Source organism: Nuphar pumila, chromosome 10 (genome assembly GCF_984573655.1).
Source record: "Nuphar pumila chromosome 10, dmNupPumi1.hap1.1, whole genome shotgun sequence".
Lineage (NCBI taxonomy): Eukaryota > Viridiplantae > Streptophyta > Magnoliopsida > Nymphaeales > Nymphaeaceae > Nuphar > Nuphar pumila.
This window is the reverse complement of record NC_143258.1, coordinates 80,014,400-80,040,899: the sequence shown is the minus strand read 5'-3', so window position 1 is coordinate 80,040,899 and position 26,500 is coordinate 80,014,400. Positions and strand designations below refer to the sequence as shown.

General features: G+C 38.9%; 1 protein-coding gene across 1 annotated transcript; it reads left to right on the top strand.

Moving 5' to 3' along the window:
- Nucleotides 1–6,435: 6,435 nt before the first annotated feature.
- On the top strand, nt 6,436–25,979 carry LOC149826985 (proteasome subunit alpha type-1-A-like). The gene is made up of 2 exons (XM_090019095.1): nt 6,436–6,893; nt 25,169–25,979. The coding sequence occupies exons 1-2, from the start codon at nt 6,543–6,545 to the stop codon at nt 25,598–25,600; spliced, it is 783 nt and encodes a 260-aa protein (XP_089875221.1). The 5' UTR covers nt 6,436–6,542; the 3' UTR covers nt 25,601–25,979.
- Nucleotides 25,980–26,500: the final 521 nt, after the last annotated feature.

Below are 26,500 nucleotides of genomic sequence, written 5' to 3'. Positions count from 1 at the left end.
CTTCTTTTCTTTTCTTTTCTTTTCTTTTCTTTTATTTTCTCTTCTCTCTTTCTTTCTGTCTTTTATTTTCTCCCTTCAAAAAGGAGGAAATAGAGGTCGGAAAGGAAAAGAGAAGAAAGAGAGAGAATATTACGAGAGGAAATTTTTTTGCGATGATCACACTAAGTGGGGGTAGATTTTGGTTGTCTAGTTTTGCAATTGGATTCGATTAACATTCGAATCTGAATATGTGGTTCTTTTGATTCTGGTTTAACATTGTAAACAAAGGAACAACAAATTTCTGTCCTTTTTTCAGTTTAATTAACAATTGACAAGAGAATTCTTTGTTGAATACTTTCAGGTTAATGTGCACATATAGTAAGATAATAATTTCATATTTTTCTGTTGAAGTATGCGATATGGTTAGCTTGTTCCATTACATAATTTTTAGACTGTCTAGAATCCATTACTCGAAGGGTCTCGGCAAATTAATATGATTAAGGCTCTGTTTGGGAGCCTTGTATTTAGATGGAAAGACCACCATTTCTATGTGTTGCCAAAATGCGATGTGTTGAGAATAGAGTTGCCAAAAACATCCTTCTGTTAATAGTGTTGAGATATGGTGTTGGGGTTGCTAACCTCATTCTCACTGCAGTGTTTTGGCAACACCAATGCTCCCAAACAACAGAGAACATGAGAGTACTATACTGCAACACCCCCCCCCCCCCCATTCAAGGCTTTCATACAGAGCTTAAAGCTGATATTTTTTGCACTGCGAGTTGAGCTTGTCCCAGATTGATCAGGCTCGGCCTGAGCTTAAGCTTGATCTTTTGATCCAAAGCTTTTGGTGAGCTTAGAACATTTATTGAACCTTGATGATTTGCAACTCCGCTCATATAAACCCACTTTTGATATTTACACAAAGAAACTGTTGAATCCTTGTACGAATCCAATGTGGCCAAATGGGTCTCACTTGGAATCCAATGACCCACTTAAGTAGTGGTCCATTGATATATGCACCACCAGGATATTGGTTGACTCATTACACATTGGATTCCCAACATTTTTGAGAATTCAATAGGACAATTAGGGTTGGATAACGGCTACCTAGGAAAGGTTAAAATCTCCAGCCCCTGCCTCTACAAAAACACTGAAGAGGTCTCGGTAAGTCTATCGAGGATCCTCCCTAAGCAGGTCATTAATCACTTACTCACTCCTCTTCTCTTCTAGACTTTACAATGCACATCCTAAATCTAACAGTGGTATTAGAGCTAGATTTTTTCGGTGTGTGCGGCATTGTTAGAGCGTATCTTCTCTGCTACAGAGGTCCAACGATGAGGCTCTTGCTGCCACCTGTTGTAGATGGCTACAATCGACCACAATGGGCCTACCATTCAACTGGCAATATGGACAGGGTTGTACCCTGCTGCACAACCAGCTGCCCCATTGAGATTAAGAAATCTGACTGCCCACTAGGAAAGAAAAAAAATCCATGTTCTCTTTTCTAGATGTGGCAACCCTGATGATCAGAAACCCCTTCCCTATCAAGCGGAAAATAGGGCACCCCTCATCAAAAAAAATGAGACTGCTAGCGGTTTCTCGTCAACCGGTTAGCAGTGAAGATGTCTCTGAAGCTCCAAGCAATCACTACCAAAAAGATGGCATCTGGTGGCTACTCGCGTACGTGATGTTCTTGGCGGGCAACGATGACTACGTGAAGGGCCTCCAGAAGGTCGGTTCTGCCCACCCACTAGTGGTGGCCATCCTCCTCAACACCCTGAAGAGCCACTGGAAAACCCTTTGATCTTAGGGTTGCGTCTTTTAGTAGGGTGCGATTGTAATGATAAGAAACCCTCGCTAAAGCAAAATAAAACCCTAGGTGAGGCGCCAATGGGGTTTGATTAAGTGTCCTCATCTTCTCACCCATCACATGCAGCCATAGTCTTCTAATAGTGGCATGCACGATGGATCGCCTCGACGATGATGATGATGCAATCTCGCAGCTTGTGTCCAACCTTCAGTCGGCGTCACTCAAGATGCAACAGACTGCGGCCATGAAAATCCACCTTCTGGTCAAGAACAAGACAGAGAACCGAGTCTGGATAGCGGATGCCATTAGGATCAGGACGCTTGTGGAGCTGACCTAGTCACTAGACACTCAGATCTAGGAGCTCAACATCACAACTCTCCCGAAGTCAAACCAGATGTTGCTCGAGGCGCAGGCGAGAGTTTGCACGGTGCTAACCCATATCAGGTCGCTCTCAAAGGAGTAGGGTTCCGGTGCTTGGTTGAGAAGCAACAGAGAAGCAAAGGGAAGATTTGGTGGAGTTCCCTCTATCTGGTAGTTGCCAGAAACGACTGCAAAGAAGAAGAAGAAAAATGAAATGAAAAGGGGAAGAAACCCCTTTTTTCAGCCGCGTGAAACCCCTTGGTGCTCTCGATTGCACTCTCGAGCTCTGGCAAGTCCCTGCTCATATCCCTAGTTTTGGTGACGATCCCTTCTTTAACTAAAACCCCACATTGTCATCGTCCTTGTTGTACCCCTAAGATGAGCAATCCATCCGGAAGTGCACCGAGCACCAAAAGGAAGATGCCGCTGATGATGCCAGGGTCGAGAAGCTGGAGAAGAAGATAGCTTCCGTCAGAGAGAAAAGTGTTTCTGGTTAGTGGAATACCTTCTAGAGCGTTATGCAGACAGATTTGGATCCAGTTAGTACAAGTATTTTCGTAAAAGATCTGGTTGGATCCGATAAAACTTTTTGGATCCAGAAATTCATTTGAGTTATTGCATTTTTTTATGCTTAATATTATGTTCATGTTTTTAGATCATATTATATCTGGTGCATGTATGGTTTGTATTGATTCATTTCTATAGATCAAGTTTGATTGGATCATGATCCATTAGATCTTATACTTGGTTTAAGAGTGGATTTGATCACTATTAGATCAGATGCTTGGGTCAGGTAAGGTGATATAAACCTAGTTTGATCCAGTAAACACATTAGATTGGGTTGAATATACATAAATCTAGATAGATCAAATTGATTGTCTGTAGGTTCAACTGAATTAGTTTTGGATCCAGAAAATGTTATTGGGCTATGTTAAACTTATATGGATCTAGATTTGATCCAAGATTGTGATTGATCTGGATAAGTCTATTACCATGTGGAATATAGATCTAGATTTGATTCAAGATTTATGACTGGATACGGATAAGTGTTATGCCCAGATATGAGATATGATCCCAAAATTGATCTAGAGATAAATCTAAATATTATGTATGAATCTAGATTGGATTCAAGTTTTATGGATAGTAATAGCCCAAATATTTGGACCTAATAAGACATATATTTTGTATGGGTCCAAGTTTGACATGGTTAGATCCAGATAAGTAGATTGTTGGATGTGTAGTATGGATCCATTTGCATTTGAAATACATGGTGTTGGATATGGATTAGGATTATGGTCAAATCCTAAGTGATTCATGGTTTTATTTAAGCATGTATGGAGATCCATTTTAATATGGATTTTGTTGGACTTGATAGATAACATTTCAAGTCGGATTTGAATATGAACTCTTACAAATCCAATAAATTTAGATATATATATTCGGTAATATATTTGAACTTAAATGTTCAAACTTGTGGTTTGATTAAAGCCTTCAAATTGACTTATCATATTTGGCATATCCAAATAATAATGAGATAACTATCATTAGATATGGATCAGGTGTATATCCAAATTAGATTTGGATATAGAGATTTATACCTTACTTAATGATGGAAAATCAACCTAGTATCTGAGTATCCTCATGATAATGATATATCATGAAGGAAAAGTTCAGTTAGTGTATCTAAAACCTTATGGTGTCATGACTTAATGCAAATATTTCTTAAGTGCAATGCATTGGAATAGTAGGAGTTGAATTTTACCCATGTATGTGAAGATATTTATATGATGATAAATAAATCATTATAAATAATGCTTCATATGGTGTGCTTGTGGAAATGTATGAAGAGATCTTTTAAATTTCATGCATAAAATACTAAATGGCATTGGTCAGTCACATTTATGCATATTTAGATTAGGATATACTGGTTATGATGAAACATGGGTGTTCGCCCCCATATAATCAAGTGAGAGATGTTGGATCCTGGTACGGATCTAGTGTAGCCAAATGGGTCTCACTTGAAATCGAATAAGTTACTTGAGTAGTGGGCCATTGAGATATGCACCAACGAAATATTGGTGGACTCATTACACATTGGATTCCTAGCATTTTTTAGAATCCAATGAAACAATTAGGGCTGAATAACGGCTATCCAAGGAAGGTTAAAATCTTCAGCCCCTGCCTCTGCAGAAACACTGAAGAGGTCTCGATAAGTCTATTAAGGATCCCCTAAGCAGGTCATTAATCAATTGCTCACTCATCTTTTCCTCTAGACTTCTTTGTGCACATCCTAAATCTAACAAAAACCACCCCCTAGTATCAGACCTAATCGCTTTGGCTTTACTTGTCGTACTTACAGTCGCTCTCTTGGCTCTGTCGGCTTACCCCTTGCAGGCTTGCCCCCACCCCAGGGAGTCATGTAAACCCACTTGAATACAACTTGTTTATTTATTAAATAAGTGAGCTGAACCCACGCCCAAATGAGTCCAAGTCTAGCTGCCATCTGATGTCCTCGATGAAATTTGACCAAAGTCCTGACCTCATAAATCCTAGCCCAATCACCAACCCAAAAAAGGTACCTGCATTTGGCAGATGGGTATGTGCTTGTTGGGCTTATCCTGCAGAGACATGGTCTGACCCCTCCATGGCACTCACAAGAAGGCCTCTAAGTGGTCGGATAATTGTAGATCCGAATCAAAAATTGAATTTTAGGCAAAAAAAAAAAATCGGTTCTATGATTGGATCAATACTTTGTAAAACTGAATTCACATCCAAAAGTTCTATGGAAGCACCGGATCCAGTACAAATGGTTGGAAACTAAAGTTTTACATGTCAAAACTGTGAATGGACCAAAATTTTGTTTTGAACCTAAAAATCCTAGTCCAAATCCAAAAATTCTTAACCGTAAAAGTCCAAATTTGATCAGAATAAGGATTCAGAGTTTATTTTGAGATACATATCAGGAAACAATGAGTTAGATTTGAATCAGATATCCAACAGAATCCTATCCATCTGTATACACTCACAAAAGCCTGTAACCAGGCTTAGGTCAATCAATTGGCTTGGATAAGTGTGTTGACTAGCCAATCTAAGACATTCAGTTTTCTAGATATGGCCATAACGAATATTATTTTGATTTACTCAAGCCCGATCCAAATAGTATATGGGTCGGGTTTGAGCTTTGGTTGTTATCGGATATTCAACCATGCAACCGGGATATACCAAAGTACTTTTATACGTAATTTCAACTATAGATAAATTATCTACTTAATTTATACAGTTCGGATTTTGGCTCCCGTTTTCTACACCAGACATAACCCGAACCCAAACCAGACTATTGTTTGGGTGGACAGGGAAGCAGCCTAATGGGTTGGATATCCCACCCGTTCCCCTGTTTTCTTGCGGGAAAAGAAATGTGAGTTCCAGCAGTTTATTTATGCCCTTCATTCTGCAAAAAATTTCATGATACCATCGCGCTCTCACCATTTTCTAAATTTCTCGTTGCTCTTTTAAATTAATAAGACCTTCCACCCCTCCGTTTCTTACCAAGAGACTTTTAGGTCCCTGATGAAATGATGACCTCATGCTTGATTAGTTGATTAGCGTCCTGCTTTGCTAGGTTTATATAAGGATTCATAGGTCTTTTGTGTGAACAAATGGGACTCCTTGGTCCTTTACTCCTTTTCAATTATTCTTTAAACGTAAAACACTTACCAGTGGTAAACCACAAAATCAAGTCCGCTATGTCGCACTGCCAGCGGGCTATCAAATTAGTGGTAATTCAAAACATGGAAAGAAAAAATGAAAATATATTAAAAATAACTTTTTGCAAGTTGATGAAAAATCTTAGGGTTTTGAGACAGTCAATGTTCAATTTCCATAGCATCACCCTTTTGCTCAAGCCAACAGGTAGCATAGGCTCTTGCCGCCGGGTGAGGTTTATTCGGGTTATAAAACACACACACACACACCCGGAAGCAGATCAGGTGATGCTGAAAATGAGCGTTTTTGCTCATGCTGACATCGTGGCCATCCGATTTGCATTTTAAAAAGCTCAAAAGTCAACAAAACCACGTGGCATTCATCCAAAATGCAAACAGACGGCCACGATGTCCGCATGAGCAAAAACGCTCATGTTTAGCATGACCTGATCTGCTTCCCACACAACCCATTTACAAAACCCTTGAAGAGAGAAAAAAAAATGGCAGTTATTGTAATTTAAGTGAAAAATGAAGGCGATCTTCTTTCTCTCCCTTTTCCGCTCTCCTCTTCATGATGCACACAAGCAAACCAAAGGTTAGGGCATAAGAAAACTCCGGCGTCTCCCCTGCTGCTGCAACTCCATTTTCCGGCGAGAAGGCGTCCGCGTGGAAGGCCTAGAGAGAACGGGAAAATGTTCAGGAACCAATATGACACGGACGTGACGACGTGGAGCCCGGCGGGGCGGCTCTTTCAGGTGGAGTACGCGATGGAGGCCGTGAAGCAAGGGAGCGCGGCGATCGGGCTGAGGTCGCGCAGCCACGTCGTTCTCGCGAGCGTCAATAAGGCCAACTCCGAGCTCTCCTCTCACCAGCGGAAGATCTTCAAGATCGACGACCACATCGGCATCGGCATCTCCGGGCTCACCGCCGACGGCCGAGTCCTCTCCAGGTACCTGAGGTCCGAGTGCATCAACTACAGCTTCGTCTACCAGTCTCCCCTCCCTGTCGGCAGATTGGTCGTCCAGCTCGCCGATAAGGCTCAGGTGTGTCCGTCTTGTCTTCGGCCGATCCTCTTCATTTCCTTCTCTGTTGATCCGGGGCTTCTTTCTTTGTTATTCAGTTTTTTTCTTTTTTTTGTTGTGGATTTTGATGATTCATCTCTAACACGAGAAATTTCGCTTGTTTTCTGAACAATGGAAGTAGAATTAGTGCGATTGTTAAGATGTTTGGTTGCTAAATCTCGCGATTGAGGCTTTGATTTCATGTATATATTCTAGTCGTTATAAATTAGATCGCTACTCTTTTATCTGGTTCTGGAGTGTAATTCGTCGATCGATTCCTTTTATATGTAAGTGATTTTGTGTGAATAACAAATGAAGCAAGTAGAATTCCTAGGATTGTTAGGTTTCTGTGGTTGTTAGCATTATTACGGTCTTTTTTGTATTGTGGTTTGCGGAAGATAGAGATTGAGATGTGGGGTCTGTGGACTGGATTAACTGCTGTGTACTCACGACTGTAAGCGACAGTAGGTCTATAATTGAATTTGATGCAGTGGGTTTTCAAGGAACTGCGCTTTGATGCTGCTTGGTTCATAGTCATTTAGGAGATGCACTACTTTAGATACAAATGCTAACAATCCACAGCTGAACTAGAGTCGTGGGTATCTTAAAGAGTTTTACTCTGTACTAGAAATCAGTTCATTTTGGGATCCGGGTGTGAAATTTATGTCCTCTTGGAGCTTGATGGAACTGATCTTCTGAACTAGGGTTTTTTAGCTCTCGAGACAGATTATTGCAAGCTTGTCCAATGGTTTAACCTCTGAAGTTGCAATTTTGTTTGGGAGTTTCATGGAACTGATCTTCTGAACTAGGGTTTTCTAGTTCTCGAGACAGATTATTGCAAGCTTGTCCAATGGCTGAAGTTGCAGTTTTGTTTGGTTGTCTACCCACCCCCGTTCTGATTCTGTTAGCAATCTTGCTCAATATTTGACCTACGCTACTATAATATGTTTTCACATATTTATATGGTCCTTTTAACACTCCTTAAGTCAAAATCAGAGTTCGTACTAATTCCTCCATATGTCCGGGCATTGCTTGAGCCTGATGTACTGAATGTCTGGATTTGCTTCTCATCATGTACCTGAGAGCACCTTGCTCGTCCTACGCTGATTCAAATTGGTGCAGTGCAGCTGCAAGGTTGCATTAGCCAACAAACTATGTCATAGGGATTCGGCCAACTAGGTGCCGCACCCGCTTCGATGTGACTTGATGTTTGAATACATTAGGTTCAATAATGAACCAATACACATGCACATGAAGTGCGGATACACCCACTAAAGGGGAAAACACAAGCACATAATGTGCTAACACATAAACCCACAAAAGGGGCAAAAAATGCCTATAAGGCATAAGTTAATATTATTGAAGTGAAGAAGGGTGTAACATCCATTACAATGGAGCAAAAGCTCCTCCAAGAAGTAACAAATACATGGGGGAAAGCCCCTATTTATAAGCCTTTGAGGAGCCACATTGGGGCTCCCAAAGGAGTCGTTGGGAGCCCCCAACGGTCACATTTGTGACCGTTGGGGGCTCCCCAACGACTCTTTGGGGAGCCCTCCAATGTGGCGCAAACCACAAAAAAATAAATTTAGAAAAAATAAAATGAAAAATAAAAATAAAAGAGAAAATACAATCATATTCCAAAATGGAATATGCGTAAAATGACTAAACTACCCCCATAGCTAATATAGGAAAATATATATTTTATATATATAAATAGGAAGATACATATACATATATCATCTTTTATATATATATAAAATATATCTAATTACAATAATTGATGAGTACATTTTAACACCCCTTCAAACTTTGCGTGGGGAAACGAAAAGATTGAAAAAAGTCGCAAGACTCCAAGAGGCTTCGGTGAGGATGCCATTGAAATTTGCAAATGCCTTCCTTCAATTGTCTTCTAATGGTGAACACATTTCACGATCTATCCAAGGTGCTTCTTTTTATCCCATCTCCAAGATCCTGTGGAATAACAACAAAAAAACAAGTAAAAAATATCTTTGCACTTTACTCAAATGGAGCATTCCTAACAAGATGAATTAATCAAAACCATATCGGATGACTCACCCACAAAACAATGGTGCAAAAATATAACTTATGCATAGTCATTTGAAGCACATGATAGGATAATTACTTTAGCATGAAAAGAAAATTTAGAAAACCAATATTTCAAAAACATATATCATGTTAAAGAGAGAGAGGAAACAAATTACAAGAATGCATAATGCTTTCGCAAGCTCTAAAAATGGTCAAAACACAACCCCACAATGGGGAATAAAGCAATGGTCCGCCATAGGACCCCATAAGAAGCTCATAATGAAGTGCCAAACAAGAGAGACGAAATCTCCAAGAGTAAGCACTGAAGCACTCACATATACAAGAGGCTACTAATGGGCAAAATAGACCACAAAAGTGGTCAAACACACAAGAGAGGTGGAAAAATATATTTCACTCATAAAAGGCTTCATAAGAAGCTTATAAAGAGGTATGAATTAATTCAATCATTTTGAGGGAACCATATGCATTTTGCAATACATAATCTACACATTTCTCTATTTTAGTAGGGAACCTTACACATTTAGGAACATCTCACTCAAATGATTGCAATTATAAAAATTCATTTTGCATATTAAATACAAAGGTGGCCAAAACCATAATCACTTAATATGTAGATTAAATGCCAAAATATTAAATTGGTTTCCAAATATGCATATCAATGATATGATTCACTAGAATATCTTAAAACACAAGTTATGAATGAAATTTTGCAAATTTCAACAATAGTTCATTCACTACAAGCAACTACCTCATTAGTCCTCAAAAAACCCATAAATCAAGTGTATAAGCTACTAGATCAAGAACATAAATATAATGCCTTTAAAGGCCAAAGACACACACAAAGGTGTGTAAAAGAACCTCTTGTCTACATGTAATAATACTTGAAATGAGTGCATCAACGACAAGAACAAGAGAATACACGCCAATCATGGACCAAAAGCATCTCTTGTCTACGTAAAAATACACTCAAGATCAAGTATGTTCAGCTACTAGAACAAGAGTATCAAGTCAACCATGGGCTAAAACACAATACATCTCTTGTCTACATAAAATGACACTTGAAATGAGTGAAATAAGCCAACCATGGGCATATATCTCAGCGACTAGAGCAAGGACACAAGTGTCAACATGGATTAAAATCACACACCATGGTGTGAATCAACGTGCCTTGTCTACATATAATAACACTCAAGACAAGTGTGTTCAACTACTAGACCAAGAGAACAAAGCCAACAAAGGGCTACCAACACACAAAGGTGTAATAAAATTCTTGTCTACGTATGATGACACTTAGATAAGAGGTATAAGAGGAGAAGACTTCTAAGGCAATAAAACTTGTAATGACAAACATATAAATAAAACCTTGGACAATATTTTGAAAATAGATACATGCACATACGCACAACAAGAACACTTGAAACACTTGTGCACAAAACACGAACTCACAAATGTGCAAATGCACTCATAAGATTCATAAGCAACAAAAGGTTGAGCAATAGTCCCAAAACCTTTGAATTTAATATACCTTAAAACATTTAAGGTTCTAAACACCATATATCCATCATATTTATGTATAGATAAGAGCATCCATAAGATCAATGGCCAAAAGAAAACGAGTGACACACTCATAATTAGAGATCATATAACAAATCATTCTAGAATCCCAAGGTGCCCATAACTCACCTCAACAACCATTTATAATATGACAAGTGGACAATCTAAAATGACATAACACAAGGTGCCCATAACTCATCTCAACAATCATCTCTAATATAACAATAAGGCTATAAAAAAGGATTGATGCATCATATAACTTGTGATGGATAGAAGATAAATGTCATTAAAAGGCAATGAACTCTTAGGAAAATCATTTTCCAAATATGTGATTTTACAAAGAGGGTCGATTCAAAGGTCCAACATAATTAATCACAACAATATGCCTTATAACAATAATTTTGCATAAACACGAAATTATGTTCAATCATGATCATTATCAAAAAGACTTAATAAACACAACATGAAATATATAAGCAATGTTATGTGTGAGAACGGATTTAGAATAATCCAAGAATCAAATCAAGCTTTTATAAATTGCAATTATATGCATACCAAGATGTAGAATAACAATAATCTTAAATGAGCAAATTTAGGACATGTAACAAGGTATTGCGGAAGCACTTATAACGATGAAAGAAACAATCTCACAAGTCCATTAAGGGACAAAAAACAAGCCCTAAAGAAGGCAATATAAACATCTCTTTATTGAAAAGAGAGTACCATGTGAAAATGTCTATGAAGAGACAATACTCATACAAGCATAAATATTTTATAAAAGAAGTGCACGAAGATACTCTCACAACACTTGAACAAAATACGCAAAAGGCATAAAAAGTAGCAAACATGCACTAGTGCATGTATTTCATAAAAAGAGCAAATGCTTGAGTCTCTCAAACTTTCATAAAGATGGTAATATTTAAGAAGTCTCATAAAAACCAATATTGGTATTTAAAAAGAAGCTTATAGCAATCATGAAATCTTCTCAAAGAGTATATACTCATAAGAAGATTCACAAGGATCAAAAGGCCTTTCAAAGAGAGATAATACAAAAAAAACAAATCCCCAAATGAGGGTACATACGAAAGAAAGAGGCAAAACTTTATTAAAGTGGAGAAAATCTCAAAAAAAATAATAAGATTGCGTTATGACATAAATCTATAAACAAAAATTCATAATATTATATGACTTAATAGATTATAATCAACTCCTAATGTAATAAGTATGCAACATTAATGAAGACCATAAATTTTATAATAAAGCATATTCTTGAAATTGAATTGAAGAATGTAAAGAGAATAACCATATTTTATGAGATCATTTTTAAAACTTAATTCAACCGGTATTATAAAATGCCTTCTCAATCAAACATTGCTCGTAAGAAAAAGAACTCATTAGGTAGGAAAATAAAACATCATTTTTCAAAGACACATGATATTATGAAAAGCCTCATATAGGACATTTTAGAGGGTAAACACATACCTTTAATATGAAGTAATTATGATGAGAGTATTTGAGCAATGCTACATATCTCACAAACATTTTACTTCTAACATAACTTTCTTTAAAAAACTTATTTTTCAAGAAAAGACATACGAAAGAGAATAATATAAAAAGTTCAATGGAATGTTAAGAATCCAAACTCATAATGACAAGGAGAACACATATGCAAAAACATATCTAATTCTTTATAATGCACAATACTTAAAGAAATATAATGCATACCAAATAATTTTAAGAAGCAAAAGAGAGAAACGAGAACTTCACCATTCTTCTTTAAAATTTCTTGAATAGCATGCTCCCCAATGCAACAAAGAGCAACTCGATCCCAACCTTGCTTTGATACCATGTAAGGAAACGGCTTTTAATACATTAGGTTCAATAATAAACCAATACACATGCACATGAAGTGCGGATATACCCACTAAAGAGGAAAACACAAGCACATAATGTGCTAACACATAAACCCACAAAAGGGGCAAAAAATGCCTATAAGGCATAAGTTAATATTATTGAAGAGAAGAAGGGTGTAACACCCATTACAATGGAGTAAAAGCTCCTCCAAGAAGTAACAAATACATGGGGGAAAGCCTCTATTTATAAGCCTTTGAGGAGCCACATTGGGGGCTCCCAAAGGAGTCGTTGGGAGCCCCCAACGGTCACATTTGTGACTGTTGGGGGCTCCCCAACGACTCTTTGGGGAGCCCTCCAATGTGGTGCAAACCACAAAAAAATAAATTTAGAAAAAATAAAATGAAAATAAAAATAAAAGAGAAAATACAATCATATTCTAAAATGGAATATGCGTAAAATGACTAAACTACCCCCACAGCTAATATAGGAAATTATATATTATATATATATAAATAGGAAGATACATATACATATATACCATATATGTATATGTATCATCTTTTATATATATATATATATATAATATTATCTAATTACAATAATTGATGAATACATTTTAACAGGTGCGCGTGCGGGTGCGGCACCCGGTGCAATCAACCCGACCCTGGGTGCGGTCAACGCACCCAGGGTCATTTATGTTCAACTTTTGGACTTTATATATTTGTTGCACCCCCGCACCCAAGTTTTTTTAAAGTGTCGCACCCCCGCACCCGCACCCATGTGACATAGCCAGCAAGTTATGTATTTGGACTCTTATTCTCATCATAGGATTGAACTTGGATAATGTCAGTCATGAGCCCCATTGTCATGGATTGACTAATTTGAACCTCAACAGAGTAGAAATAGAATCTTCTAAAAATAAAAAAATAAAATTGTGCAGCTTCGAGTGATAAAAAATATATGCACTTTGAATAAATAAAATAAATGTTAGAGCAGATGGTAATACCTTTTAGAATGGTAGTCTTCCTGTTTAAGCTGAAAATGTTCATCACTACTCCAACCCTTTGGCTCTGAGTTTTTGGCATTATCCATCCCTCTAGGCTGTTTACCGCCCTTGAACCTTTTAGATGCTAGTTTTTGTATATGTCATAACCTACTCAAAACTCTTTGTATTGGCTTTTTCACATAGGATTCAAAGGGAAAGGTGTGGCTTTATTGTGTCTTTGTCTACATAAGGATATTGTTGATGGCTATTTTTCCGTCAACCTATTTCAACATATGTAAGTGGAATTAGTGCCTTCTATTACTCAGTCAATCATAGTTTAGAAACTTAACAGGTCAACCCAGTGGCTTGACTCAGACATGAAGTTGTACCACCTCTGGTCAACAAGATTGATTGTAAACTTGCTTGACCCGTCAAAGTTACTGGGTTGACAGCTGAGTTAGAAGGCAATCTGGTCGAGTCAGTGAGTTTTGTATGCATGTCTATAATTCTTTTCTTTTTTTATACAAGATTATAATTGTATATTCAGGTGTCTGAATTGTTATAAACATGCATATTCCGACAGTAATATAGGTGTGTTCACTCGTGCTTGTGTGTGTCTGTTGTTTTTTGATACAGTTAACATGACATGGCCGAGTCTAGTCGTGCCAGAAATTTGGTTTTTAAACACAACAACAACAACGCCTTCATCCCAAACAATTGGGGTCGGCGATATGAACCAAAAAGAAAATCATTCTGGGTCTTTCACATGAATCCTTCTCCTCCAATCATTTTTATCCAATGTCATGTCCTCGGTGAGGTTCAAAGCATTCATATCCTTTCTTATCATCTCCATCCAAGTCTTCTTAGGCCTACCCCGACCTCTTTTAGCTAATATATTTTCCCATTTCTCCATCCTTCTAACCGGAGCATCATTAGGCCTTCGCCGAATATGCCCAAACCATCGTAAACGATTCTCACTCATCTTATTTTTAATGGGTGCAACGCCTACCTTCTTACGTATTTCCTCGTTCCGAATCTTATCTTTTAGTGTCTTTCCACACATCCATTGAAGCATACGCATCTCAGTTACACTCATTTTTTGAATATGATGTCTCTTGACAGCCCAACATTCCGTACCATATAGTAAAGCGGGCCTAATTGTCGTCCTATAAAACTTCCCCTTCAATCGCAATGGCATTTTACGATCGTACAACACTCCAGTTGCACTTTTTCATTTCATCCACCCAACCTTAATCCTATGATTTACATCTCCATCAATTTCTCCATTCTTTTGAATGATAGATCCCAAATATTTGAAACAGTCATCCACCGCTATTTCTTGCTCACCAAGCTTCACTACACTCTCCTCACTACTTCGTTGCTTACTAAACCGACATTCCATATATTCTGTCTTACTCTTACTCAACGTAAAACCTCTTGCTTCCAAAGCCTGTCTTCATAATTCTAACTTAGCATTAACCCCAGCTCTAGACTCATCAATCAAAACAATATCATCAGCAAACAACATACACCACGACACATTTTCTTGAATTGATCTCGTAAGTTCATCTATCACTATAGCAAAAAGGAAAGGGCTTAATGTTGATCCTTGATGTAACCCAACCGTTATAGGAAAATTGTTTGTCACCCCTCCACAAGTGCAGGCATTGGTTACTACTCCTTCGTACATATCTTTAATTATATTAATGTACTTGAGAGAAATATCTTTTTCATCATTGTCCACCAGAGAACATCCCTAGGTACTCTATCGTATGCCTTCTCTAAATCAATAAAAACCATATGCGAATCTTTGTTCCCCTCTCTATATCTCTCAATAAGTTGTCTAAGAAGATGTATAGCTTCCATAGTTGATCTTCCAGGCATAAAACCAAATTGATTCTCCGATATCATGACAACCTTCCTCAACCTAGACTCAATCACCCTCTCCCAAAGTTTTATAGTATGACTCATGAGTTTTATACCACGATAGTTTGTGCAATCTTGTATATCACCCTTATTCTTATAGAGGCACCAAAGTACTCTTCCTCCACTCATTAGGCATCTTATTTGTCCGCCAAATCTTGTTAAAAAGATTTGCCAACCATACTAAACCTTTCTCATCCAAGCATTTTCAAGCCTCGATAGGTATATCATCTGGGCCAACTGCCTTTCTGGATTGCATTTTCTTCAAAGCCTCTGCAATTTCTTGCTTTTGAATCTTGCGCATGAAGTCACGATTCATCTCATGAAAAGGAATGGAGAAGTCTTCAAGATCCTGGGCATGCCTTCCATTAAATAGCTTATCAAAATAATCTTTTCATCTCTCCTTAATCTCCTCATCTTTAACTAAAACCCTTTGTGTTTCATCTTTGATACATCTAACCATACCCAGATCCCTCGATTTCATATCTCTTATCTTTGCAAGCCTATAGATATCCTTTTCGCCCTCCTTGGTATCCAACTTGTCATAGACCTCCTTATATACCTTATCTCTCGCGTTTCGAACTACTTTTTTTAGCTTCCTTCTTTGCTACCATATACTTCTCCAAATTCTCATTATCACGACTTACTTAGATTTCTATAACACTCTCTTTTAACCTTAATAGCTAATTTGACATCTTCGTTCCACCATGATGTATCCTTACCTAACGGTGCACCGCCTTTAGACTCACCCAAAACCTCCTTCGTCACCTTTCGCATGCAACCTGCTATCTTATTCCACATTGATTTTGTATCCTCCCCGAGACACCAATTAGCTTCCTTAGCTACCTGTTCTACAAACATTCCTTGTTTAGCTCCTTTCAGTGCCCACCACTTAATTCTAGGATTTATCCTATGTCTATCCCTTTTGTGGCATTTTCTAATTTTAAGATCTAAAATTAAGACTCTATGTTGTGTAGCTACACTTTCTCTCGGTATAACCTTACAATCGATGCAACAACCCCTATCTCTCTTTCTGAGTAGGAAAAAATCTATCTGACTCTTATTAACCCCACTTTTAAATGTTACTAGGTGAGACTCTCTCTTCCTAAACCACGTGTTGGCTAAGATCAAATCATAGGACAAACCAAAATCTAGAATCCTTTCTCCACTTTCGCTTCTTTCTCCTATACCATAGCCTCCATGGATACTCTCAAATCCATCCCTACTAATGCTTACATGTCCATTAAGGTCTCCGCCGATGAAAATCTTTTCTCCATGAGATATCCCTTGTACTACTCCGTCTAAATTTGGTTTTTAAACAATGCTGATAACTAGTTGTCTAAAAATTCTCTATAAACTGTATGATATGGTAACATGGTATCATTCAGTTATACAGTATGATGCACTCTCCTATATCAAAGGAATGTTCCTTAGCAGTGCATATACATATTCTGCATAGAAGTACATGGCAATGTATTTATCATATGGTTGTATGTTTCATCACCTTTTGCACTAAAAAAAACAGGATTATACATCTTTTCTGGGTTTTCTAAGCATCCCTAGATGGGGATTTTGCCTCTTGCTCACAATCTGATCTTGGCCTTCAAATTTGACTGGGAAGGATTCAAAGTACTGACTGGACCAAGAAGTAAAGCTATCTTTTGATGGTGTGTGTGTGTGTGTGTGTGAACTTCTACTTTCTGTTATACAAACTATCTAGCTAGAAATCATAGGTGCAAGATTTGTCTAGTTGACCACATAGATTCCCTTTGCATGGTTTTTTGATATATATATATATATATTGTTGAAGTCGGCAGAGAAGGAATCGTTAATTTTCATTAGGTCTAATCTCTCTTAAATAGAGATTAGACAAGAATAGATTATTTACAATAATACCCTTTGCTACAATAAAATAAACAAGAGAGACCCAGCCTATTAAATAGTTATCAAACTACCCTTAATGCATATGTATATATACAGTGACTGCTTCTCAACACTCCCCCTCAAGCTGGAGCATAGATATCAATAATGCTCATCTTGTCACATCTTGAAAAATTAGAACTAGCTAGGGGCTTGGTGAAGACATCAACAATTTGATTTTCTAAAGCTATGTGCTTGGTACAAATGTATCGAGTCTGTACAGGTCACGTACATAGTGACAATCTGCCTTGATATGCTTTGTTCTTTCATGAAATACTGGGTTATTAGCAATATAAGTAGCAACTCTAATATCACATATCATCACCATAGGTAACGAAACTTTCACTTGGAGATCAGTCAACACAGATTTAATCCACTTCATCTCGACAACAGTTTTTAGCCATAGCCCGATACTCTGACTCAACGCTCGACCTGGTAACAACAATTTGTTTCTTACTTCTTCAAGTAACCAGGTTCCCTCCAACAAACACACAAAATCCAATTGTTGACTTTCTATCATCAACCGACCCTGCATAATCTACATCTGAATAGGCAGTAATATCTAAAGAAGGGTTTTGTTTAAACCACAATCCTTTAGCAGGGGAGAACTTTAGATATTTGAGAATCATCATTATGGGCTCCCAGTGAGCCTTTGTAGGCTTGTCAGGGCTAAAGATATGTCAGGTATGGTCACATATAATATCTTACCAACCAAGGAGCGATAACTGCTACTGTCCACATACTCTGATCTGATTTTTCATCAAACAGATGAGCCTTAGGATCCATAGAAATCCTTGCAGGTTTGGCCCCTAACATCCCTGTCTCTTTCAGCAGATCCAAGACATATTTTCGTTGTGACAAAACCAATCATTCTCTACTCCTTGCAACCTCTATGCCTAAGAAATATCTAAGTGGTCCCAGATTCTTAGTCACAAAGTGTTTCTGAAGATGGGACATTGTCTCTAATATGTCTTTTTCACTGCTTTTTGTGACTATAATGTCATCAACATATACTATCATAACCACAATCCCTGCACAAGTCTTTTTAATAAAAAGAGAGTGATTAGAGGCTGATCGGGCAAACCCAAAGGCTGACATTACCTCAGCTAGCTTGGAGAACCACGCACGAGGACTCTATTTAAGACCATAGATTGCCTTGTTCAACTTGCATACCTTCTGACACTCCCTCTGAACTTCAAACTCCAGAGATTGATGCATGTAAACTGTCTCCTCCAAATCTCTATACTGAAAGGCATTTTTCACATCAAGCTGATATAGAGACCAACCATGGTGCACTGCAATTGACAAAACAAGACGAATAGTCCCAAGGCGAGCAACAAAAGAGACCCATTTACAACCAACAATATCGACCTCATGCGGTGGGTCAACTAAGTCCCATGTTCCCCTATAAAGTAGTGCATCCATTTCATCCTGCATGGCCTTCGCCCATCTGGTGTCCAGAAGAGCTTGATGATGATTGAGAGGAACTAGTGCAGCAGATAATACAACAAAACAACAACAACTATGCCTTCATCTCAAAACAATTGGGGTCGGCGATATGAACCAAAAAAGAAAATCATTCTGGGTCTTTCACATGAATCCTTCTCCTCCAATCATTTCTATCCAATGCCATGTCTTCGGTGAGGTTCAAAGCATTCATATCCTTTTCTATCATCTCCATCCAAGTCTTCTTAGGCCTACCCCGACCTTTTTTAACTAATATATTTTCCCATTTCTCCATCCTTCTAACTGGAGCATCATTAGGCCTTCGTCGAATATGTTCAAACCACCGTAAACGATTCTCTCTCATCTTATTTTCAATGGATGCAACGCCTACCTTCTTACGTATCGTCTCGTTCTGAATCTTATCTTTTATTGTATTTCCACACATCCATCTAAGCATACACATCTCAGCTACACTCATTTTTTGAATATGGTGTCTTTTGGCAGCCCAACATTCCGTACCATATAGTAAAGCGAGCCTAATTGTCATCCTATAAAACTTTCCCTTCAACCGCAATGGCATTCTACGATTGCACAACACTCCAATTGCACTTTTTCATTTCATCCATCCAACCTTTATCCTATGATTTACATCTCCATCAATTTCTCCGTACTTTTGAATGATAGATCCCAAATATTTGAAACAATCATTAACCTCTAGAGATAATGCTAATACAAAATTCTTCATATTATCACCAACTCTTGCCTCGGAAACGAACTGAGAAATAGGGTAAAGCCTACACTGCCTTTTGCCCTTCTGAAGAGCAATAGGTAAATCACCATCAACAATAGGCTCTTCAGTAGGATCAGGAACACTCACCTCTGGAGGAGCTGATGGCAAAGGCATAGAGTTGGGTGGAGCTTGATGTGTGTACACTACGGAAGGATTTTTGTAACGGGACTTAGTCGGACATGAAACAAGAGGCTCAAGACAAACATACTCTAATGGAAAAGGAGGAATAAGAATAGGAATAGGAATAGGAATCACCTTGACTAGCATGTAATCTTGGAGAAGTACTAAAAAAATAAGGGATGGACTCAAAAAAGGAAACATCTGCATTGACTTACTCTCTTTGGAATATGGGATCATAACAATGATATCATTTTTGGTGCTTGAGATATCCAGCAAAAACACATTTTATAGACTAAGGGGGCAATTTATCTCGGTTGGGACCCAGTTTATGAACAAAGCACACGCAACCAAATACCTTTGAAGAGATGGGAAAAAGAGGAGCTTCAGGACTGAGAATTTGAATGGGAATACGATCCCTTACAAAGGTTGAAGGCATACGGTTTATTAGGTATCTCGTAGTTAGAACCACATCTCCCCAATAGGACGCAGGCATATTAGACTGGATCATGAGGCAACGGGCAACATTTAGAATTTGCTTATGCCTGCGCTCAACTACTCTATTCTGTTGCGAGGTACGAGGACAAGAAGTCTGAAGTTGGATTCCAAGATTTTTGTAAAATTGAAGTAATTCAGAGGATTTGAATTCAAGAGCATTGTCAGTGCGAACAACTTTGACACAAGAATTAAACTAAGTTTTTATTTCAATAATCAAGGATTTGAGAATAATGGGGGCTTCAGCCATATCTTTTAAAAAGAATACCCAAAATAATTTGGAAAAATCATCTACAATGACTAAATAATAACGACACTTAGAATGACTAGGAATTCGACTTGGACCCCAAACATCAACGTGAAGAAGATCAAATAAATTTTAACTCGAAGGACTCTGACTAGACGGAAATGAACTCCTGTGATGCTTTCCAAGCTGACATGCTTCACACAGCAAGGTAGTGGAAGGAGAGATACGAGGAATGACTCTACGCAGTTTAAGCAATGGGAGATGACCAAGATGATGATGCCAAAGCAGTGGACTGGAAGACGACTCAACTGCCGAATGAACAGATCCAACCGGTTGGTGTAGATAATAAACTCCACCTTCCTCATAGCCTCCACCAATCCTCTTCCCTGTCAGCAAGTCTTGAAAACTACAACAGGCAAGATCAAATATTACTCTACAATTCAATTCTTTGGCAACACGGCTAACAGATAACAAATTTTGAGGAAATGAAGGGGCATGAAGAACATTTGATAGCTAAAGAGTAGGGGAGATATAATTATTTTCCTGGCCAACAATGGGAGAGATTTTCCTGGCCAACAATGGGAGAGGAACTTTCATCGGCAAGAACTACCTTTTTATGGTTAGCAATACTATTCAAATTTGAAAAATCATATGAATTTTCACACAAATGTCTAGATGCCCCTGAATCAATAATCCAGCTATTACCTTGACAAGATAATCCATCACCCGCAGAACATGCAACATCACCCACGGGGGAACTAGATGGATGATGGGCCAGCAACTCATCATACTCAGCACGAGTAAGTGTAACCAAATCACTAGGAGAAGAAGAGAGAGACTTAGGTTTGACAACTTGACCGTAGGAACAACTTTAGCTGAAGGCGCGGGAGGTTGTCAAAGCATCTATCTTCTAAATGCCCAAATCTCCTGTAGTAGTTACATTGGAGCTTGCCTCTTCCTTATGTGCCTCGACCACGGCCCTGTGTATTATGAGTAAAACCTTGGCCTCTACCATAGGAAACAAACGGGATAGAGGTTTGTGATTCCAATTAGGATGAAGGAAGGGACATGGCAAGCCTGCTCAGTCGATTATATGCCTCAGCAAGAGTGGGAACATCTGAGCCCGTTAACATCTGAACTTTGGCAACTGAGAATTCAGCTGACAAGCCAGTACGGAACGCCCGACCATGGTGTGCTCTTGCTGAAGTTTCTGTTTATCACATCACAATGGTCTATGCGCATTTAGTCTCTCAAAAGCTACTTTCACAGAGGCACAGTATTGGGTTAGAGTTTGCTCTCCTTGCTGCAACTGAAAGATCTCCTGCTCCACTTGAAGAATACGACTTACAATAGTTTTTTGTGAGTGAGTATCTCGTAAATTGTCCCACGTTTGTTTTGCAGTCGTTTAATAAATAAGCCCATCGGCTATGTGAGGTTGAACACTATTCATAATCCAGGACATGACGATATCATTGTCCTCTTTCCATGTAGCATACTTTTCAGTTTTGTCTTTAGGCTCATTTTTCATCAAAATATGTTTTCTGCAATGCCCTGAGACAGACATCATGAATGTACAAGACCATCTAGCATAGTTGGTCTCGTCCAGCTTTACGGATGATCCATATGAAAAGGGATTTGCAAAGGTTTTATAATCAGTCACTGTTTCGGTCTTCAGGTCTGACTTCTGCGTTTCAGTCATGAGATTAGATAATGGATCTGTTTCAAAACGCAGGCACAACCACACGCAAACACAGCCTGCTGAAAACTCAGATCTGATGTGCACACAAACTACCAACTATGAAACCGATTATGAATCTGACCAGATTTTAATCACACCGATAAAATCTGATATACACAACCTACGACTATAACACGCTGCTCAGATCTGAAGCTTGCAGATCTAACTTGAATTGGACCTTACCTAAAAACATCCACCTTACCTAAAAACATCCAGGGCTGCGACAAACTGCATTCCACAACCACACACCCAATATCAGATCTGAATTGTCCAGATCAGATCTGATCTAATCCATGGTTGCAACCTTGGAGGCTACCAAGATCGTGACTTGACTGCATCATGAGGAAAGCTTCAGGCCTCTTCGATGTTCACACTACCACCATCGACAGGATCTGACGTCAGATCCAAGACAGTCTGGTCACCATGAAGAGGACGTGATCCAGACGACAGCTTGGGTCTGATGTCAGATAGGAAATCGGGAATCTCCCTGCTCCCACACGCACACCAGTCGCTGTAGACGCTATGAGCAACCCGATCTGCGTTTATGCTGTAGGATGAAGAAAGAATCGATCAGATCAGACGCCTAGAGCTGCGTCTTGCTCTGATACCATGTTGAAGTCGGCAGAGAAGGAATCGTTAATTCTCATTAGGTCTAATCTCTCGTAAATAAAGATTAGACAAGAATAGATTATTTACAATAATAGCCTTTGCTAGAATAAAATAAACAAGAGACCCAGCCCATTAAATAGTTACCAAACTACCCTTAATGCATATGTATATACACGGTGACTGCTTCTCAATATATATATATATATATATAGGTTCTGATTTCTGTTTTGCTGGGCTTTGTTGGTGGTATGTTTTGACTATTTTTGTTTTGCAGTGTCATCCTATTACACCTCTAGATTCTTGGATTGTTAGTTCATTTCAGATGGTCTAAGGTTGTGGATTGACCAGCTTGTAACCCAAAATTCTTGTGCTTTGGTGCATGATTTTCATGCTGTCACACAACCAACTTGTGTGTGCTGTTTGACAGCATTAAGTTAAGATGACTCCTAATTTCATGGCCTATGAATCTCAGGGTACACTGACCTTTTTTTTATTGTGGCAGTGTGTGATTTGAAAGTTTTTAGCGAACAGCAGTTCTTCTATGTAGGGTCTTCCCCCTTCACTCTCCTAACGTCGAGCTAAGTGACTTCATAACCTTTGCGTAGCGTAGTAGAATGAAGGTGTAGCACTGACGCTCTCTTATCTATTAGCCGTCACGTCTTCGCTAAGTTGCTCGCCTACTTGAGTGTCGTAGGCAGCCAAAACGAATCCAACGTGTCGGGCATTGTGGCAACACTCAATAGCGTCTTCTTTGTCGAGCATCGTGGCTCTGCACCTTCCCCTTGTAAACATAGAACGGATGGCTCCACACCTTTTCTTAATCTTAAAGCTCACACCGGACTTCGTCTCAAAGCAAAATGCTCCGCACTGTAGTCTCCGTCTGCAATGGAAGGCTTCGCGGGGATAAGGATGGAGTCTCGCAGGGCTGCTTTGCTCGCCATTACTGTTATTCCGTTTTCGTTTGTGCTGTCTCAAACTCACTCGCAGTCGCTTTCCTCTCCACTCGCAAAGTCACTCACTTGGTCAAGCTCTTGTAGTGGAGTGGCATTCAGTTTAGTTGGCTCTCCTCTTTATGTCATATGAAGCTGAGGATGTACATGTACTTGATGCATCTTTATTTGATGTCCGCACTTCAGAATATGAAGTTGTTGTATAGAGCTTCATGCTGTGGTTGCTGGTGGAACAGCTTTCCTCTTGATGGCTTGTGAAGTTCAGCATGCACTGGCCCTTCTTCATGTTATTGCCACACAGTGCTTGCTGTCAGTGAGCATGCACGGTAGTCCTTGATTTCCCCTTCTGTTCTTTCTGTTGGCATGCAGGCTGCATGCTATGTGCATGGGAAGGCTTGCATGGAATGAGAACTGGCTTAAATTCTTATGCCTTCTCTCAGATGGATGTTCTCCTGGATCTGATTTTGGGATCTATTTCTCCCAGCTTTCCCCACTTATCCTTTCTTTGTCTGTGGGAGCCTGTTCTAGTTCTACTTTGCATCAGACTTTATCTAGTCAGATTGATGATTTGTTTGGATAGCAATATGACTGGAGTTTTTCATAGCCTTCATATTGTATAGGAAATTAATTGTCACAAAAGAATTCCTTGAAAAGTTCCTTGGCCTTTCTCATAGCATTGAAATGAGATATTTGATGAGAAAGTGCATGAATATGGAAAATTCTTTACTCAATGAGCATTTGGTGTGAAGGTTCCTTTGGTATACTCGCATGAAAAGCGAGCTAGGCAGCTATCTAGTTGACCAGAATCCCCTCATGAACTATCAAGCCCTACTTTGATCAACTAATTTTGAGGTTTATCTCCCTGAGCATACTGTGATGGTTTGATGTAACTAATGGTGCTTTTGAGTCGAGGGTCCATTCTGAAATCTGAATTCCATGATGTTGATATGCGCTGATATTGTTTATTAAGTTATTATTTGTGTTCTTTATTACTTGAATAAAATATCTTTTTAAGGGATTTAAGCTAGTTGATGCATGTTCAGGGGTCCTGGTTTTCTAGCTGGTGGCTTTCACTACAGACTACAGAGTTCACATATGCTTATGCCTCCTATGATCATCCTGTTTGTTGGATGATGAAAGTTTTTAAGACAGGATGGCTACAGCCATTTTGCTTAATTTGTAGAGAAAACTGAGTTTTTTCGGATGCTATTCTAGTAGTTTCATAAATCTCGCTCACACCTACCGTTCGGTTTTCTTTTTGTTTTGATGGTGAAGCTGTGTGATGGGCTGCTGGTGGACAGGTTGCCAGTAGCCCTCGAACATGAGATCCTTCACTTTTAGATGCCTTGACTTTACCATGTAGCTATATCCTTTGATTCCCAATGTCCGTTGTCAGCATTAGTATCTTGGTTGAGGTTTATTTGTGTAACATGTTGGTTGAGGCAGGTTTAGTTGTGCAACATGGAAAAGCTCAGTTGCTGTATGCAAAATTATATTTCTGTTGCGTTGTGCATTTGCTTCAATAATTGCTGTGCTCAATGGCCAACATGCTCCTGTTTTAGGTATGTACACAGCGTTCCTGGAAGAGGCCTTATGGTGTGGGTCTTCTAGTTGCTGGATTAGATGAATCTGGAGCTCATCTTTATTACAACTGTCCAAGTGGGAACTACTTTGAGTACCAAGCATTTGCCATTGGGTCTCGCTCTCAAGCTGCAAAGACCTACCTGGAGAGGAAGTTTGAGGCGTTCAATGATTGTTCTCGTGAGGAGCTCATAAGGCATGGGCTCTTTGCAATCAAGGAGACCCTGCAAGGGGAACAGCTCAGTAGCTCTACTTGCACCGTTGCCATTCTCGGAAAAGATGAACCTTTTCAGACAATCGATCAGAAGACCATACAGCAGTTAATTGATTCATTGGAGCCAAAGGAAGAAGTAGCTGACCAGAGTGTCATGCAAGAAGAACAAAGCCCAGATATTGCTCCGATGGATATCTAATCATGAAAGAGAGGCAGCCATCTGATTTTTCAATTCTAAATCATTTATTGGGAAATAGGTGTTATCTCATGTGGTTAAGAAGATGACAGTAGTCTGCACTGTTAGTTGACGTCTTTTCTTCCAATTGGAATATACTTTGCTCTTTTAGTATAATCCTCTTTCTGGTTGTGCATGTTTTAGCCGTTATATAGGGGCGCACATGTACCAAACTCTGGTGTTCAGCATCTGGTTTTAGCTCAAGCTCAGTTGGAGTTTTGTTAAATTCTCTCTCTCTCCAGCCACACAAACCATTGTTAACAAGCTTATCAATCTCTGAGCTTAACCATGTTAAGTAATCTAGTTTGTTTTCTTAAATGAAATGAGATTGATTTTGATTTAAGCTTGGTTTATTCAATTTAAAGACGGGCCTGAAACAAGCTCATGTCAAGCCTAGTGCAATATTGCGCCCCGTTCCTTTTACTGTTTGGTTGATGAACAGGTTTGTTAGTAGTATCCTTAGGTTACTTAAATTTGATGATATGCTTTGTTGGCTACGTGGGAAATTGAGAACGTCTACTTTATTTCTGTTCTAGAAAAAACAGAAATGGTGTAATAAGGTAACCGGGCTCATGGTACGTTTGATGAGCCACGAACCCAACCATTGATCATCGATACTGGTGGTGTTGCCTAATTTTAGCTTAATTGATTTTGTTGTCTGTATCAAGGCGTTTGCCGCTGAGAGGATGGTTGATGGGGCTTGATGCTATCCAATGCATGAGGACAGTGCGATCCATTAAAAAGAGAACCATTAACCGGTCATAATGCCATATACTTGAACATGCTGTATGGTTTCAGCAAGAGGTCGCCCTGTGCCTTGAGCCGTTCTTTAGGGCGGCCACACATCTCTAAAGTGGATGGTGT

Bases quoted from the DNA above. Each gene is read 5' to 3' on its own strand.
- LOC149826985 (XM_090019095.1), top strand. From the start codon at position 6,543: ATGTTCAGGAACCAATATGACACGGACGTGACGACGTGGAGCCCGGCG. The intron at 6,894-25,168 runs GTGTGTCCGTCT...CTCCTGTTTTAG, and splicing joins AGCTCGCCGATAAGGCTCAG to GTATGTACACAGCGTTCCTG.